At 33.6% G+C, this 16241-nt stretch overlaps 1 protein-coding gene across 1 annotated transcript; it reads right to left on the bottom strand.

The window, feature by feature from the left end:
• Nucleotides 1–724: 724 nt before the first annotated feature.
• LOC127078768 (uncharacterized) lies at nt 725–9376 on the bottom strand. Its single transcript, XM_051019203.1, has 12 exons — nt 9035–9376; nt 8590–8736; nt 8374–8488; nt 8182–8276; nt 6565–6668; nt 6067–6104; nt 5183–5418; nt 3576–3669; nt 3278–3468; nt 2314–2533; nt 1595–1762; nt 725–1234 (listed from the first exon to the last, which is right to left on the bottom strand). The coding sequence occupies exons 1-12, from the start codon at nt 9239–9241 to the stop codon at nt 1083–1085; spliced, it is 1767 nt and encodes a 588-aa protein (XP_050875160.1). The 5' UTR covers nt 9242–9376; the 3' UTR covers nt 725–1082.
• Between the last annotated feature and the right edge of the window lie 6865 nt (nt 9377–16241).

The following is a 16241-nucleotide window of genomic DNA, read 5'->3' as shown; positions in this document are numbered from 1 at the left end:
AATAAAAGGCCATAACATCTACATAATGAGAGTATCTTATCAAGATGACATTGAAATGAAAGGTCTCCATCTAAAATCGATTTTGAAAAATAAAAGGTCATAACATCTACATAATGACAGAAGGTTACAAAGTAGAAATTCCATATTCTCTCCATGAAAGATGTGAAGAAGCTCCCCTTTAAGGACCATTGATAATTAAGAAAGTATAAAAGGAGATTTTCCTTCGAGAGGAAAAAGGATGAACAAGAACGACCTAAGAACAACCCTTACATACACCTAACCAATTATTTGAGACTTTCTCTGACTTGATCGGAAAAGTAAACTTCTTAACATTTTTTATCAAGAACGGTATCAGGGAAGTGATCATTTTAATGTTTTTTTAACAAGAATAGTACAAAATTATCAGAATCTGCTTATAATGTTTTTCCACACTGGGTGGGATAAGCCATTCCCAAAAAATGTCTTATGAGACCAATCCTTTAAATAAATTTCTAGCTGATGGTCAAGACAATTATTTTTAATACTCTATCTATCTATATATCAATAAAAGTGCCTAATTTTGCAAGAGAAAAAAACGACACAAATCACGCCTTGCAAGAGAGAAAAAAAACAGTATCTAATTTTGTTAAAAATAAAAACAAGTGTGCAGAAGTTAGTTGAACCTAAAATGATGGAAAAAAGTTGAACAAAAATTACAAAAAAGAATAATTTTGGATCAAGGATATATTAGTCAAAAAATACATTATGAAAGGGGAAAAAACAATACATGAAAAAAGTAACCTATCCCAAACAAAAATAAGACAAAATTTACTAGATAATAAATAAAAACTAGGGAGAAGGCATTCTTCTAATACACAAAAGAAGATAACTTAAAAGCATGACCATCACAGTCTGCCTTGTAGTAGTCAGATACCCTTCGATCTTCTGTCCTAGCAAAACTTCCAGGAGGTAAGGCCAACACTTCTTCAAACAAAAATCTAATAGCAAATGCATACCCTAAGAGGAAGTAAAACATAAAGTGATCCCGATGATTTCTAGAATATTTGGTATCAACTCCCTCAAGCACTTGAGAAAAAACCAAATCAATTAGTTTTCTTCTCTTCTTCCTTTACTGCGACCGTCTCGGCAGAATCGATAGCCTGTTCATCCTCACCTCCAAAACCAAATTCATTAACACGCTTCTTATCCACTGGATAAATCCACCTCTGGTATACATATATAAGGAAGATAAGATCTGCAAGGAAAGGAGAAAAGAAATCAAGTCAGAGATCACATTGGAATACCTTTTTCATAAATATATAAGTGGAGTCAAAATTGTTCAATGATGGAACAAATGCCTGCATTTGAATGGTGATAAAGAAAGACATTTAAATGCCAATGACTATGTAGCTTAGTTATATATAGCTTCGGGTAAGTACTTGACCCAGAGTTCTATGTAGCTTAGTTTTAGTCTCTCAAGTCAAAGGGAGAAGAAAAGGCAGAAAAGACAACATTGCATACATTACAAGCATATTAATGTTAAAAGGAGGCTACCCTTAGTATCTAAAGCAATTGCTACTTGCAAATAACAAGAGGTCATGGGTCACAATCTTACCATCACGGAAGACAGAAAGCCGATGTAGAGTTGGCATTTTAATGACGAAGGCAAAAAGATCATCAATGATGGTGTTGAGAAACTTGTAAGTCATCTGCCTCCAAGGTAGGTGAGCAACAGATTTGAGCTTGTAGTTGATGAACAGTTGAGGGCACATCATAATAAAACCTGTAAAGGTTTTCCAGTACAAAGAGTATGAACACACAAAGTTTACCAAACTAGAATTTCAAGATCAACGACTTGTTAAAATTGGTCATATATGTGGTCGTGAAAAGCACTTCTTAGTAAGTAGAAATGGAGAAAATAATACAAGAACTAAGAAGACATTGATAATATCTTTTACAAATAAAAAACAAGTATGCTGCCAAGGAAAACAGTAAGCAAAATTCCGATATTTTTTCTAATTAACTTCTCCTAGGCAGGCAATAATTTTCTATTTAAGCAGTTCATAAAAATTTCTTGCAATAAGGAGGTTTAACTCAATTTACTTTTGGATTTTGCTACTATAGCAGCCCTTGTAATTCAAACCCATAACAGAGAAGGATCATCTCATTTCAGGACAATCTTACTCAGGACGCATGAGCTATTACAACTGAGAACTAAAAGCACACTAGACTAAGCATTTCTGTTAACTCAGTTTTATAGTCATTAGACACGATCACAAATGATAGTGTCACTTCAAAACACAGAGAGCCTAACCAATTTAGAAGGGAGCTTACCAAACATGTATACACAACTTGTGAGTGAAGACAGAATCCAAGAATACCAACTCTTGTGGCGTTCGTACATTAGTGAGTAAGCAGCAAAGCCGGCAGCAAGGAGAAATAGAACATATGTTAAATACTTCATTGCAATATCATCATACTCTTTTGTCTTATTCCCGGCATATGACTCTCGATCTCGGAACCTCAACATAGGTATCCTTCCTGTTCTATCAATCTGGGGGGAAATTGCAGATTTCAGATAAAAATAATTAAGCATAGAATTTGTGGAAGTGGGCAAAGCTAGAAAGTAACGTCAGCGTGCATATGCCTCACTCAAAGAAGTGATAAAACAGTAATAAGAAAAGGAGTGCCCCAAAAAATATACTCTACATAGCTACAGAATCAGTAAACAAGAAAGGTCTCAGCAAAAACTAGTTTCTACACACAATACATGATAGTTAAGGGGCAAAAGCCTACAACGTTGGTAATAGCAATAATTGTATTAGGAACCATATTACCTATTACATCAGAAAATTCAAAATGCACTCTCATTAAATACTCTATGCTCCCTCGGTAACAAATTATAAGCAAATTTTAACCAATTTGCTTGTAACAAAATATAAGCAAAAATTGACTTAGAAAATTATATTTATTGCTCTTATACCAAAAATGTGTTTTATTCAATTTTAATTTTTTTTCAGAGGTATTTACATAATGAATTATATATACTAGGGCTGGATAAAAGAACCGTCACTAAAGTTTGAATATGCAATGTGGAGAACCAATTATAAATCAAAGCACCTGAATATAAAGCAATGCACTTTTAGGTAAAAAAATGAATTTTTAATGGAAATTATCATTATTTAATGTAAGCAATTATTTCTCCTAATAAGTGAAATTTTGATTTTTGCATATAATTTGTTAGAGGGAGTAGTTTCATGCACTTTTAAAAAAAAGGCTAGAAGATCACAAATATTACCTCTATGTGCATGGCTTTTCCAATTTTCCAGAACTCGATAATCAAACCAACTCCAGAGCTTAGAAGAATCATCCAAGATGTGTCGTTGTCAAGCAAATAAAGGAAGATGATGAGCTGACAAATAAAGCTCACAACAACAGTCTTCGCAGAGAGTCCTTCCATGGACTTATTTTTGTTCCAAAATTGAATGTCTGGGCAGAAAGAAAATCATTAAATTATAATCTATCTTCTAATCATATCAATAAGGATTTTCTTGTCAGAGCTACTGTCCTAAAGATTGTCATGCAAAATAACTTACCATTCTTAAAAGCCAGAAAGTCAAATACTGAATGAAGAAGAGAAACAACCATGGTAATTCCTAGGAGGTAAGGATTTCCTTCCAAGAATACCCTCTGATACAATAGTAAAAAAATCAAATTGTCAGACAATTAGAAAAACAAGGCACCTCTTAATTAATACAGTGGGAGACTATGCACAAAAAACATGAGTATCTTAAAATCTTTGAGTATCAAGGCCCCGTGTGTTTAACTAAAAAAGAAAATCACTCTTCCAGGCTACCAAGAGATAAAGCCAATAAAATAGCATAGTAGAGATAAGCAAGGTGAAATTCTGGTAGGGTATGATAAGAAGTACCCAGAGATAGGTGTGCATTCAATGGAGGACTATGAGAAGATTTTATTTAAGAAAATACAAGAACACATCCGTAATTAGTCCAGTCCATTATAATTATTTACTAGGGGTGTTCGCGGGTTGGGTTAGGTCGAATTTGATCAAATCCAATACCCAACTCAATCAATAGTCTTTGGGTTGGGTTGACTATTCAACCCGTAATTCTAAGACTAAACCCAACCCAAATCAACTCGTTCATCAATGGGTTGGGTTGGGTTCACGAGTCATCCACCAAATATAATTTTTAAATTATAAATAAAATATCATTTCAATTAACATATTTATTTTACATAAACATTAAAAAAATCATAAAATTTTTGTATTTAATTTGAATAAAATGCATCATTTAATATCTAAAAGCTCTTTCACAATGTGAATCAAGTCCAAAAGCAAATGCAAATTGGGTAAAGTATCGTTCAACAGTATGATATATTTCTCTTTCAATAAAGAAATTTGATCTCTCAAATTTAATATAGGCTTAGATTTTTACAATTAATTAAAACTATAATTTTGTTAAAAATTGATATATACATACATAGTAAGGATTTTGCTAGATTGTTTATAAAATAATAAAATAAAAAGAACATGACATGTCAATCTCAATGTGTTGGGTTTACGGATTCGCGGATTCAAAATTCCAAACCCATTACCAGAACCAAATACCAATGGGCTTGAATGGGTTGGTTTGGATTGGAACCTTACATGATTGGGTTGGATTAAAATAAGGATTAGGTTGATTTGGGTGAGTAGGTTCACGGGTTGACCCGTACCCATAAACACTCCTATTATTTCTATTATTTACTACCTCCGCCAACCCCAAAATATAAGACCCTCTAAGTTTTATTTTTTTTTCAAAAGAATTTAATTAAAATACACCGACAATGTAAAAGAATTTTAACTTTCAATTAATCTGAGACGTTGGATGTTACAAAGAATTTGACTTTTATTTTAACCACCTATAAAATAATGCAAACGGATGATGGTGATGAATTGACAGTGTAAAATTGTCTACACTAACACTGTATATTAATTAATCCCTTTTCAAATATCTCTAATTAAGTTAATATCATTTTTGTACCGAACGATAATTAAACGATAAACAATGTGAAGATAAATTAACATCTCTCATGTGGCATGTATATTTGAAAAATTATGTCAATTCTTAACAAATTTAATCTTATTTTCTGTAATAGTCACCAGAGGGCAGTAGAATTTTGCAAGTTATAGAGAACATACCTTAAGTTCATCAGCCTCGCCTTCAATCATGCTTCCGTAACTACGGTGAATCTGGAAGGACTGATCAACTTGCATGAATAATTGCCACTTCGTCATGCTAATAGGACCAACTTCCAGATTAAGTGTCAGTTCAGTAACTGTCTCATTCAAAGCTATTAACTTATCCCGCAGTAACCAGAACTCATTGAAGTAAATGGTTGGATAGTAGTTCCCAGTGATAGGATCAATGTTCAAGTCTGATCATCAAAGTTAAGGGAACTAATATATATGATCAGCTAACTTGCACAAATACAGCAGTAATCATTGTCAACATATTGTAAGGTCAAAAAAGAAACTTGTTCAAAATATAAGAGAAAAGATATATCCCTGACTCGCACAATTAAGGAATATGTCAGTGCTAGATAAGTTCTCCATTTTTCAACATTAACCTTGCATAAGATGGCCATTATTATTATTGGGAAACGCCCCAAGTCCCATGTCGAAAATAGATGGAGTTAATAACGATTGACAGTTACCTTACAAGCCATTTTTGTAAGAATGAGTTAGGCCCAATATTAAAAAATTAATATGGTATTAGAACTTATTGATCTAGGCCACCTACCAAATTATACACACACCGGACCCAATAGTGTTGGGTGCAAGAGAGTGTATTTGGGAAAAATTCAAATCCCACATTGAAAATAGATAAGACAGAGTTTATAAAGAGTGATAGTCCTCATCTTACAAACCGGTTTATTAAGGAGCTAAGGATGAGGTAGACCAGTATAAAAGCCTAATAACAATATTATTTTAAAGATAATATCTTGAAACCAGTGCCAAGAAACTACAATAAAAAGGCTATAAAAAAATAAGTAAAAGGCAAACAATGTTAATGGAAAGGATACGTGGAGCAATGTTAGGTGGTATTCCTGTATTTGGGTACCTGCAAACAGGAAAATTATAAAATTAGCAAGGTTTGAAAGAATATTAACTGGGTTGGCAACATAAAAACTTAGATGATTTTAAATGTGTTTTAGACAATATCACATCTACTGGGGCTCTCAACCATGGTTAACCAAATAAACCTTCTGCACACCCACCATACATTGTAGAAAGTTAAAGCCTCATTCACCCCAAAAATAATGGGTGAGAAAGGGAGAAGAAAAATTATGAGTAAGGTAGCTAGATATTTCAAACTTCCAACGATCTCTATTACTGCAAAACTAAATATAAAAGTAATTCCCCTTAAAAGAAGGTCAATTAATCCAATAGTCTCTTTCATCTCTGGTATAACTTTTGATATAAAATAGCAGTTACTAACTGAAGGTTATGACGGGCCAAAAACCAGAGCATATAGATAAAAATAGTGCACCAACAAATTTAATGAATTCCAAGAACCATACTGAGTGAAGTCGGCAATCAAGTTAATTGTTATATTTGGTTTCCAATATGCAAGCCACTCCACAGGACCATCATCTTTAGAATCATCTTCACTATCATCAACGACCTAGCACAACCAAAAGAGATCAATACTACGACCACAGTGAAACAAGTAACATATCTTGGTGGCAAGCACTGAACACTAACCAATTAAATACTACCTCCGGTTCTATTTATAAGAGAAAACTTACTTTTTAGGTTCATTGAATAATCAATGTATTTGGACTATATAATGAACAGATATATTGATTATTCAATGAATCTAAAAAGTCAACTTTCTCTTTTAAATAGGACCAGAGGGAGTAATTAGAACATTATTGATATAGACATAATGTAACAGCAACAACAATGATATAGATAAACAATACATCCTAAAAAAAATCTGTGGACTGGTGTGAGTAGTTCCATGCTCAAATACCTATTCAAAGCATAATTATTAGATCTATGGGGTGCCTCTTCTGGACCCTTTGGAAGTAGGAATAAGATTTCGGAATCATATTTCAATCATTATCAAAACTTCTAAAAGATGATTTGAAGCCTAATAAATAGGAATACTAAACTATATTCTCTGCTCGCAGGCCAAATAAGGGGGCAATGGGGCTGACCAATTTTCAATTTGAATTAATTGAATTGCCCGCCTCACATAAATATTCTAGCATATACATTCTTGATGAGATGGCCTACGCCAGCATTTGTTATTTATAAGCAAGTGTCCATGTTTTTCCGCTCTCAACAAGTGTCCATGTTTTGCCGCTCTCAACAAGTGTCCATGTTTTGCCGCTCTCAACAAGTGTCCATGTTTTGCCGCTCTCAACAAGTGTCTATTTTTCATAAAATGAAAAAGAAAAGAAAAAAGCATTTCCTCGAGATACAAGGTGTTATGTCTCACATATGGTAAGATCACTGTAGTACCAGCTTGCATAGAGGCCAAAATTGCAAGAGAGAAGCTTAAGACATTGCTTTGAAAGATCCTCCTAGCATTCAAGTTATGATGATATATGTTTTCTATGAAAATGTCAAGATATATGATGATATATGTTTTCTATGAAAGTGTCAAGATAGGATTATGAAGAAAGCCTTAAGAGAGAAAGTCGAAGAAGTACTATTTGTATAAAACATATGATATGATACTCATGGCTTAGGTGCCTTTAGCATGTGTGAAGAATACCCATAAAAACACTGGTTATGGGTATAAATGAGATGAAGGAATAATTCAAAAGTTATTGATGGATGAAGACTTACAATAACTATAGGCATCACTATTGGATTTAAACTGTAATACAGTGTGAAGAATACCCATAAAAGCACGTGTTATGAGTATAAATGAGATGAAGGATAATTCAATAGTTATTGATAGATGACGACTTGCAATAACTATTGGATTTAAACCGTAGTGCGGTTAATGAATAATGATAGGTTATCATGGTAAATGTTTTGGCTGTTGTTGATCTAGACATTATGCAAAATATAATAGTTCTAATACTAAAAACTCAACAAGAAATATCTAGAACTCAACCAAAAGTAACATCATAAAAAGTTATTAAATAGCTGATAACAAACTATGTGAGCAAATAACAAACCTCGGGTGTTACTTGACTCTCACTTGAATCCGGTACACCTCCCAACAGACTCTTCTTTTTATCTGCTTTTGACTTTGGCGAGTATACCACAACAGCTGAAGCCCATAAAAAGAAAGGCATTTTGTAAATAACTTCACAATAGTTATATATATTTAATATTACTAGAGCGTTATTAAGAAGGAATAAGCATACGAAGCGTCCTTCCAAATGCTGCTTGAGGCTGGTATTCGGGATCACTAGGGTCAGGCGAATATCCAGATTGTGCAAAGAAAACATGAGCATATAGACTCCCATTGTGCTTCAAAGACTGTATAAAGAAGAAGTAACCATAAAGCCCAATTTTAAAGTAACAAACAAGTAGTAAATAACCCACACATAAGTAGCAGTAGCAAATTCAGAAAGCCATACCTCAGTTGGGGGAAAGTTTAAAGTAAGAGTTCTGGTACTCTCAGGTACCCACACGGCGTAGGGAATATTAGTTTCATGCCATACAAGAGCACTTTCACTACCAAATTCATTGAACTTCTCGTTCTCAGTAAGATAAAGCCACATATCCTGAACAATTTGTCATCCAAAAATAACTGGATTGAGTTAGAAAACAAAAAACAACAATAACTATAACCTAAAATTAACATCAAACTTTCCACAATTAAGTAACCTAAAAGCATCATAAAATCGAAATAATATCAGAGAATTTAGAAAGTGAAGAAAAAAAAGTGATAGTAGACGTTTTAACACGTAACATAACTTAACCTAATTGAATGCATCGAAATCTGAATTAATAAATATAATTAATTCGGGATCGATCGTGGAATGGAAGTTGAATTATGAATAGAAGGAGGAGAGAGTTTACCATAGGCTGGCCTTTTTGGAAGAGGTTAGAGACGAGAGCGGAAGGTTCGGTAGGTTTTTTAGCAGGAGAAAAGAATTTGGAAGCGAAATACCAGAAAACAACCATACGAATGATTCCGGTGAAACTAAAGCCTCCGCCGCCTTGTTGCCTCCCTTGCGGTGCCGGTGCAGCACCTCCGCCATCAACTACTGCCGTTGGCGTCGCCATGTTCGGCAGAGAGAGAGCGATGGAATCGAAGATTTGAAACGGATGCTGCTATGAAGACGGTGTTGTTGTTGATGCTTTGTGATGTAAAAGGTGATATTAATAAAGAGTGAAAGAAAGGGTTTGGGTTGCTAGTGGCCTAGTGAGTAAGAAAAGGAATAGTTTAGCGAGTGACGTATAATTAGGTTGCCACGTAACCTCCCACCGATGCTATTGGATTAAGATGTCTTATAGTTTGTTTTTCAACCTCGAGGATCTTGTTCTCAGCCCTTAAAATTAAGATTTACTTTTAAATAAATGGTGAGATTTGAAACCGCCTCGCCTACACAATACTCCTCCTAAAGTGTCGAGCTTAAAATTACCTTATAAAAAAGAATTAAAGAATAATATATATATATATATATATATATATATATATATATATATATATATATATATATATATATATATATATATATGTATATGTATAAAATAAGACTTCAAAAATATTTATTAATTTATTTTCAATTATTTAATTAAAACTATAAGTTCAAACTTATATATAATTATTAAAAAATTCTCAGTAACTTGTGTCCTTAGCACACAACTTAATACTAAAACTAGAAAACGCTATCCTGCACACCATGTGATTCAGCACAAACTATGGCTAGATATTATTGTCATTTTCATTTATATAGCATAATGATAGGTGACTTAGTGCACAAATTACTATTTCTTCTACTACTCTTTCATAAGCTAAAGGAGGGACAAATGTGAGGATTTTGAGCTTGGTGCTAAGGTCTTGAAATACAATCGTGTCATGGGACTTCGTGAAGGTGTCAACAAGTTGCAAAGACTTTAGTACATGTTGAATCTTCATTCTCTTAGAAATAACACACTCACAAACAAAGTGAATATCAAGTTCAATATGCTTAGTGCACGCTTAAAGAATTGGATTATGAAACAACAAAAATGCACTAAAATTATCACACAATAGAGTATGAGGTAAAAAAAAGGTATTGTAAGTTCCTTGAGAAGGGGCTCCAACCATAAAAATTCATAAGTAGTATGAGCAAGAGCCCGGTGTTCGACCTCAGTACTTGACCTTGCCACAAGCGGTTGTTTCTTAAAACTCTAAGGCACAAGATTTGGACCAAAGAAAATGCAGGACCTAGAGGTAGAATAATTGTCATCTGGATCACTGGCACAGTCGGAATCGTTATAAGCACGTAAAGAGAACTTTTGTGACACAAGTGTTGGAGAAAGAAGGAGACCATGAGTGATGGTTCCCCTAAGATATCACAAGATCCTCTTCATTGTTGTCCAGTGAGACTCTAATAGAGACTTCATGAATTGGCATGCTTTGTTTACGCTGAAGGCAATGTCAAGTCGTGTGATTTACACGCATTGAATAGCGTTAACTATGGAGCGATATAAATGAGGTTTTGAGAGGGTAAAGGTGTCATGTTTTTTGAGTCTACGGTTAATTAGCATGGGAGTAGTAACTCCATTTGTATTCCACATTTTAACTCGAGAAAGAAGATCATTAATATATTTTCACTACTACAAATAAGGCATTGTATGACGAAGTTTTCACCTCGAATAATCAAAAACCGAGGGGATATATCCTATGAGTGTCATGTTTTATTTTATTTTTAAAAAATATATATAACTTATTCCCTCGGTTTTTTTTAAAACTGAGGTAATATAACTACAAGGGAGCTCGCTTTGAATTACAATATTTTATGATTTTGTTTTCAATGATTTAATTAGTATTTCTCAGTTGGCCCCTTTTCAGCTTTCCTTTTTTTCTTTATTAATATTTTTTATTTTTTATTAGTATTAATCTCGGCAACATGGTCTAACTGAGAGGTAATATATTTTGCATTAATACTTTCAAATCATTTTTTTCAAAAACTCTTTTTAATTTTTTATTTTATATATTCAAATCCCTCTTTTTTTTCTCAAAAACCGATGTGATAGATATTTTAAATGTATTCCCAGAATATGGCATTGTGGTGTTTTTTTATATTTTTTAATTTTTAATTAATACATACACTTCGGTTTTTATGGAAAACCGACGTGATTCCTCTTTTGCATGAAATACTTCAGAGAACTAGACTCTAAATTTCCATTTACCTATCAACGCTCTAACTTCATATTGTCATTCTCTTCGCAAAAATCCTAGATGATTTTCATTGTCACTCTCATCAAAACTTTTCAAACAGTAGATGATATTCATCAACACCCGGACATCAAAAGTCATCACGTTTGAGGTACGTTTATTCTTCATTATCACGTTTGAGGTTTATATCACTTAAATGGATTTAGTACCACCATAATATACCATAGTTTATCTTGATCATTTATTTTTTCATTTTGATCATTTGTTTCGGCACCTATTAAACCAATGTCTTTTATGAGTGAGACTTGTATTTGTTTTTCACTAAAATATTGTTAGTTAGTATGTTTCTATGTGTTGTTTGTCACTAAAATGATGTTAATTAGTATGTTTCTACATGTTATTTGATTTACATTGGTGTCTCTGTTATTTTTCTTTATTTAGATAGTCATGGCCGATTCTACAAGCACCTCACATACAAGATTTGTTGCAACCCCTGTTAATACAGAACGTACAAGAAAAATTAGAGGTGTCATGATGTATACCAAGGTAAAAAAAACCCACGAAAATGGTGTTTGTTACCCAATTACAATTGATGTTGCAATCGATAGAGCTTATGGTGAACATGTTGGGGATTTTATGAGTTACATTGTGTTACAATGTGTCACGGTGAAGAATCGAAGACCAATCTATTAATTAGACTTGACTCATGAATCAAAATATCACCATCGAACTTTAATTTATCCAAGGGAAGGGGAAAAGATTCAAAAACAACCCAATAAGTATATGCAAAGCTAGAAGATTAAACTTAAGTTAAGCAAAAGGGGAGAGATTCTAAGGCATTGGAGTGTGTTATAAAAAGGGAAGGTATTAGCACCCTAATCATTTATAGTACTCTACAAGAACCTTTTAAATATATGTGTTTGGTTTAAAATTGTTTGCTATTTGATTGGGGAGATGATAAAAAGAACATCATTTTATTGTTTGATGATTTGGAAAGACATTGAGTCTTATGCCTACTTACCCGTGAAGGATCAAAACCTTGTAGTTCGGGTTCAAAAGTAAGAAGGGATTTGTTGGGGTTTATTTTATGAGAAAGAGACAAATTGTCATCTTAAGGAGAAAACTCACTTTTAAACCACCACAAACATGTGGAAGATAGATCTTTGCATCAAATTGGAAGAAAGGCTCTCACTTGGATATAGAATAAACAAGTATGCCACATACCTCTTCCAAATGGAAAAGAATCAACATCAATCTCAAAAGAAGGTGAGGGGATTCCTTGGACGTTTGAACTATATTTAAAGGTTCATATATCATATGACTGCTACTTGTGCTCCCATTTTTAAGCTCCTCCGAAAGCATCAGGGTTGTGTTTGGACGAATGATTGTCAAAAAGCCTTCGACAGTATCAAAGAGTATTTGCTAGAACCTCCTATCTTGTCCCCGCCAATTGAGGGAAGATCGTTGATTATGTATCTGACTATGTTAGAAGAATCTATGGGTTGTGTCTTGGGTCAACATGATGAAATGGGAAGAAAAAAGTATGCCATCTATTATTTGAGCAAGAAATTCACTGACTGCGAGTCCCGATATTCCATGCTAGAGAAAATTTGTTGTGCTCTGACTTGGGCTATCAAGCGTCTCCGTCAATATATGATAAATCACATAACTTAGTTGATATCTAAGATGGATCCGATTAAGTATATCTTTAAAAAGCCTGCATTGACCGGAAGAATTTCTTGTTGGCAGATGCTCTTGTCCAAATATGACATTGAGTATCACACTCTGAAATCTACCAAAGGAAGTGTCTTGGCCGATCATTTAGCTAACCAGCCAATCGACGATTATGAGTCTATAAATTTTGAATTCCCATATGAAAATGTGATGTACTTAAAAGCCAAAGATTACAATGAACCACTTCCAAATGAAGCGCTAGAGCCAAGTTCTCAATGGGGTTTAATATTTGGTACATGGTAAACACAACATGAATCAATTTAGGTCAAACATGCATCACATTATAAGTCTTCACAAAATAAACATTAAACATGAATCAAAGTTTATGATAAGACCAAGCTTAAGTGGAAACCCTAATCATGCATCAAGATGCTTCAAAAGATTCATCTAAACAAAACCCTAAGTTTCATCTAAATAATCAATCACTAATATTTTAAAATAAGGTTATTTAATCATGGTATAATCCCCAAAATATGATCATGTTTAAGCAAACAAAATGTTGCTAGCATCAAACAAGACCTAAATAAATATGGATTGATCACACAAACATCTATGATCACTTAGAACGAAGAAACAATAAAAGAAAATCCATTAAAAGGCCTAAAAACAACATAAAATGCAATAGTTTTCTACCTAATAAAAATGGTCAAAATAAATATTATTTTTTGGGATTTTTTTGTGGATTCATAAAATATACATTCTCATGAACACATGGCAAAAAGAATGGGTCAAAAATGTTAAGGGATCATGAAGTTATGGATATTTGAAGTTATGAAGAAAAATGAACATTTAACAAGTGAGAAAAAAAATAAACATTACATTGTTCAGGTTCGAACCCACATCCTTGGGGTTCCATGCACTGTTTGGAAAAGTAAAATAAAAAATAAATCATGGGGCGAGGGGGATTCAAACCCCAGACCTTTTGGTTGTAAGTGACTTAGAGTGCACACTTCTACCACTAGGATGGCTATACATCCGTTCATGATAACACAAGGAATTATATATATTCTAAAAACGCGTTTGGTTTGACTTTTCCATGCCATGTCAGCATCTTCTTCAACCTCTAGCTTCTTGTTTTTTTTTTCTTTCATTATTTTTCAAATCTTCCATCAATCACATCTCTCTTATTTATCAATCATTTTTCATGAAATAAAGATCAAAATTGCATAGAAAAATGTAAGGAACACAATGGTACGATAAGTTTTAGCTAATACTCAAAGATGAAGATGTACGAATGCCAAAACTAGAATTGAAACTTTAGGTTTCATGCAACTTAAATTCACATAAACAGCAAGATAAATGGCATGTGAGTTAACGATCAACATTAACACAGTAAATGCTACATATTTGCTTCAGAAATCACATGGAAATGATGCATCTATATTGAGTTTCGAAGTGCAAGAATATGCATATTGGAGCAAGGTCCAATGCCTCTTCAATACCACTTCTAGCTACTGTTTGATGATTCTCCTAATGCTTATGAACTCCCAGAAGGTGATTGGAACCCTTGGTTGGCAGAATGCACGAGCAAGATGAGAGAAATGGAGGTTAAGGTCAAAAGATTGCAAAAATGAAGTTTTGCTTGGTGAGCTTGGTGTGTGGATATATGAGGATTTGTCCTCTATTTATAGTGATCCTTGAGGGTTCAAGAAGCTTCAGATATCATAAAATAATTGTGGCTTATACTGGTTTGCTTGCTTGGTTGGTTCTTGCACAAAACACCAAGTGGGAAGCATGGCAAAAACATGGGGTGCATAGAGTGTTTTGTTGAGCTTTGTCTGAAGTGTAGGAGTTGACTTGAGGTTTAGAGTTGGTATGTGTCAGAACCAAAGCCATTTGGGAACTCAATGGTACTTAATGTAGGGTTAAAGCCACTTTACACAAATGGAAGTGTAAACTTTATGCAAAAAAATGGAATGATTCATTGTGTAATGGCTTGGTTGCTTGGATAATGGCTCAAAAGTGTGTGTGATCTTCTAATTAAAGTGATATTTAGAAGCAAGATAGCCTGCAAAGTAAGATTATGTAGCTTTAGCTCAAGGTTGCATGATGAACTTGCCATGAAAATGACCCAAAATTCAGATTTGGAGATCCAACTTCATCTCTTAGAAACTCTTACATATATGTTAATTTAATGCTCTTGGACTTTTTGGAAAGCTAAGACCATACTATACAACTTTCATGTTGGGAGTTTTCCTTGAATCAATGTGAATCATGGTGAAAAATGATGATAAAGTAAGTCACTTTTTGAAGGCATATTTGGTTGGAATTATTTCTAAGTGATTCAATTTTATGGTACCAACTTCATGGCTTCATAACTTGAAATCCTTGCTTTTTTTTGGAATCAATCATAAAGGACAAAGTTTAAGTATGAAGTAAGACCTTTAATATGATCATTGGAGCAAAGAAAATGGTGGATTGGATCACAAGTTATGGCCTTGGAAAGTTGGGTACTTGAACATGTATGTTTTTCATAACTTAGAAAATTTTACAAAACCAAATCTTGCCCTTTTTGCAAGTAACCTCCAATTTATTGTTTTCTCTTGATCTAATGCATCCATCAACCATATTTTCATGATCCTTGAGTTGAGAAGTCCATGGTTGACCAAAAATATCAAAAGTCAAACTTTGACTTTACCTCAGTTGACTTTGTATCAGATGAATCCAATTCTTGCAATCTTTAATGAATGGGATCTCTTGGGCACATTGGATGATGTGAATGAATCACTTATGATGTATTTGAAGTCTTTTAACCATACTTCAAGCTTTGGAATCATGCCTTGGCTAAAAAGTCAACCAATTGACTTTGTGTTAAAACCCTAGTTGAGGGTATCAGATGAACTCTGTCCTTGATGAATTTGAGATGGAATGATCTTAAACTTGATTCTTGTTGATGGAAGTCACTTGATCACTTGGGAAGGATGAGGAGTTTGAAATGTTGAAACTCATGCCAAGTCTTGATTGATCAATCTTTGAAAGCTCTTGGTGCAAAACCCTAGCTTAAGACAAACAAAGTAGAAAATCTTTTTGTATTTTTAATAGGTTAGTAATGCAAAGATGTTAGATGTCATGCAAATGATACAAATGATGGTGGCATCTTAGAGTCGAAAATTAAAGTATGACAGATGTCCCTATTTAAGTTTCTTCAATATGGAGATATGAATA

This window comes from Lathyrus oleraceus, chromosome 5 (genome assembly GCF_024323335.1).
Source record: "Lathyrus oleraceus cultivar Zhongwan6 chromosome 5, CAAS_Psat_ZW6_1.0, whole genome shotgun sequence".
NCBI classification, from domain to species: Eukaryota; Viridiplantae; Streptophyta; class Magnoliopsida; order Fabales; family Fabaceae; genus Lathyrus; species Lathyrus oleraceus.
This window is presented reverse-complemented; position numbering and strand designations above follow the sequence as displayed.

Coding starts and splice junctions, on each gene's coding strand:
- LOC127078768 (XM_051019203.1), bottom strand. CDS start 9,241: ATGGCGACGCCAACGGCAGTAGTTGATGGCGGAGGTGCTGCACCGGCA. Junction 8,489..8,589: donor TAAACTTTCCCCCAACTGAG/GTATGGCTTTCT, acceptor TTCTTTATACAG/TCTTTGAAGCACAATGGGAG. Junction 1,235..1,594: donor GCTTTCTGTCTTCCGTGATG/GTAAGATTGTGA, acceptor CTTTCCTTGCAG/ATCTTATCTTCCTTATATAT.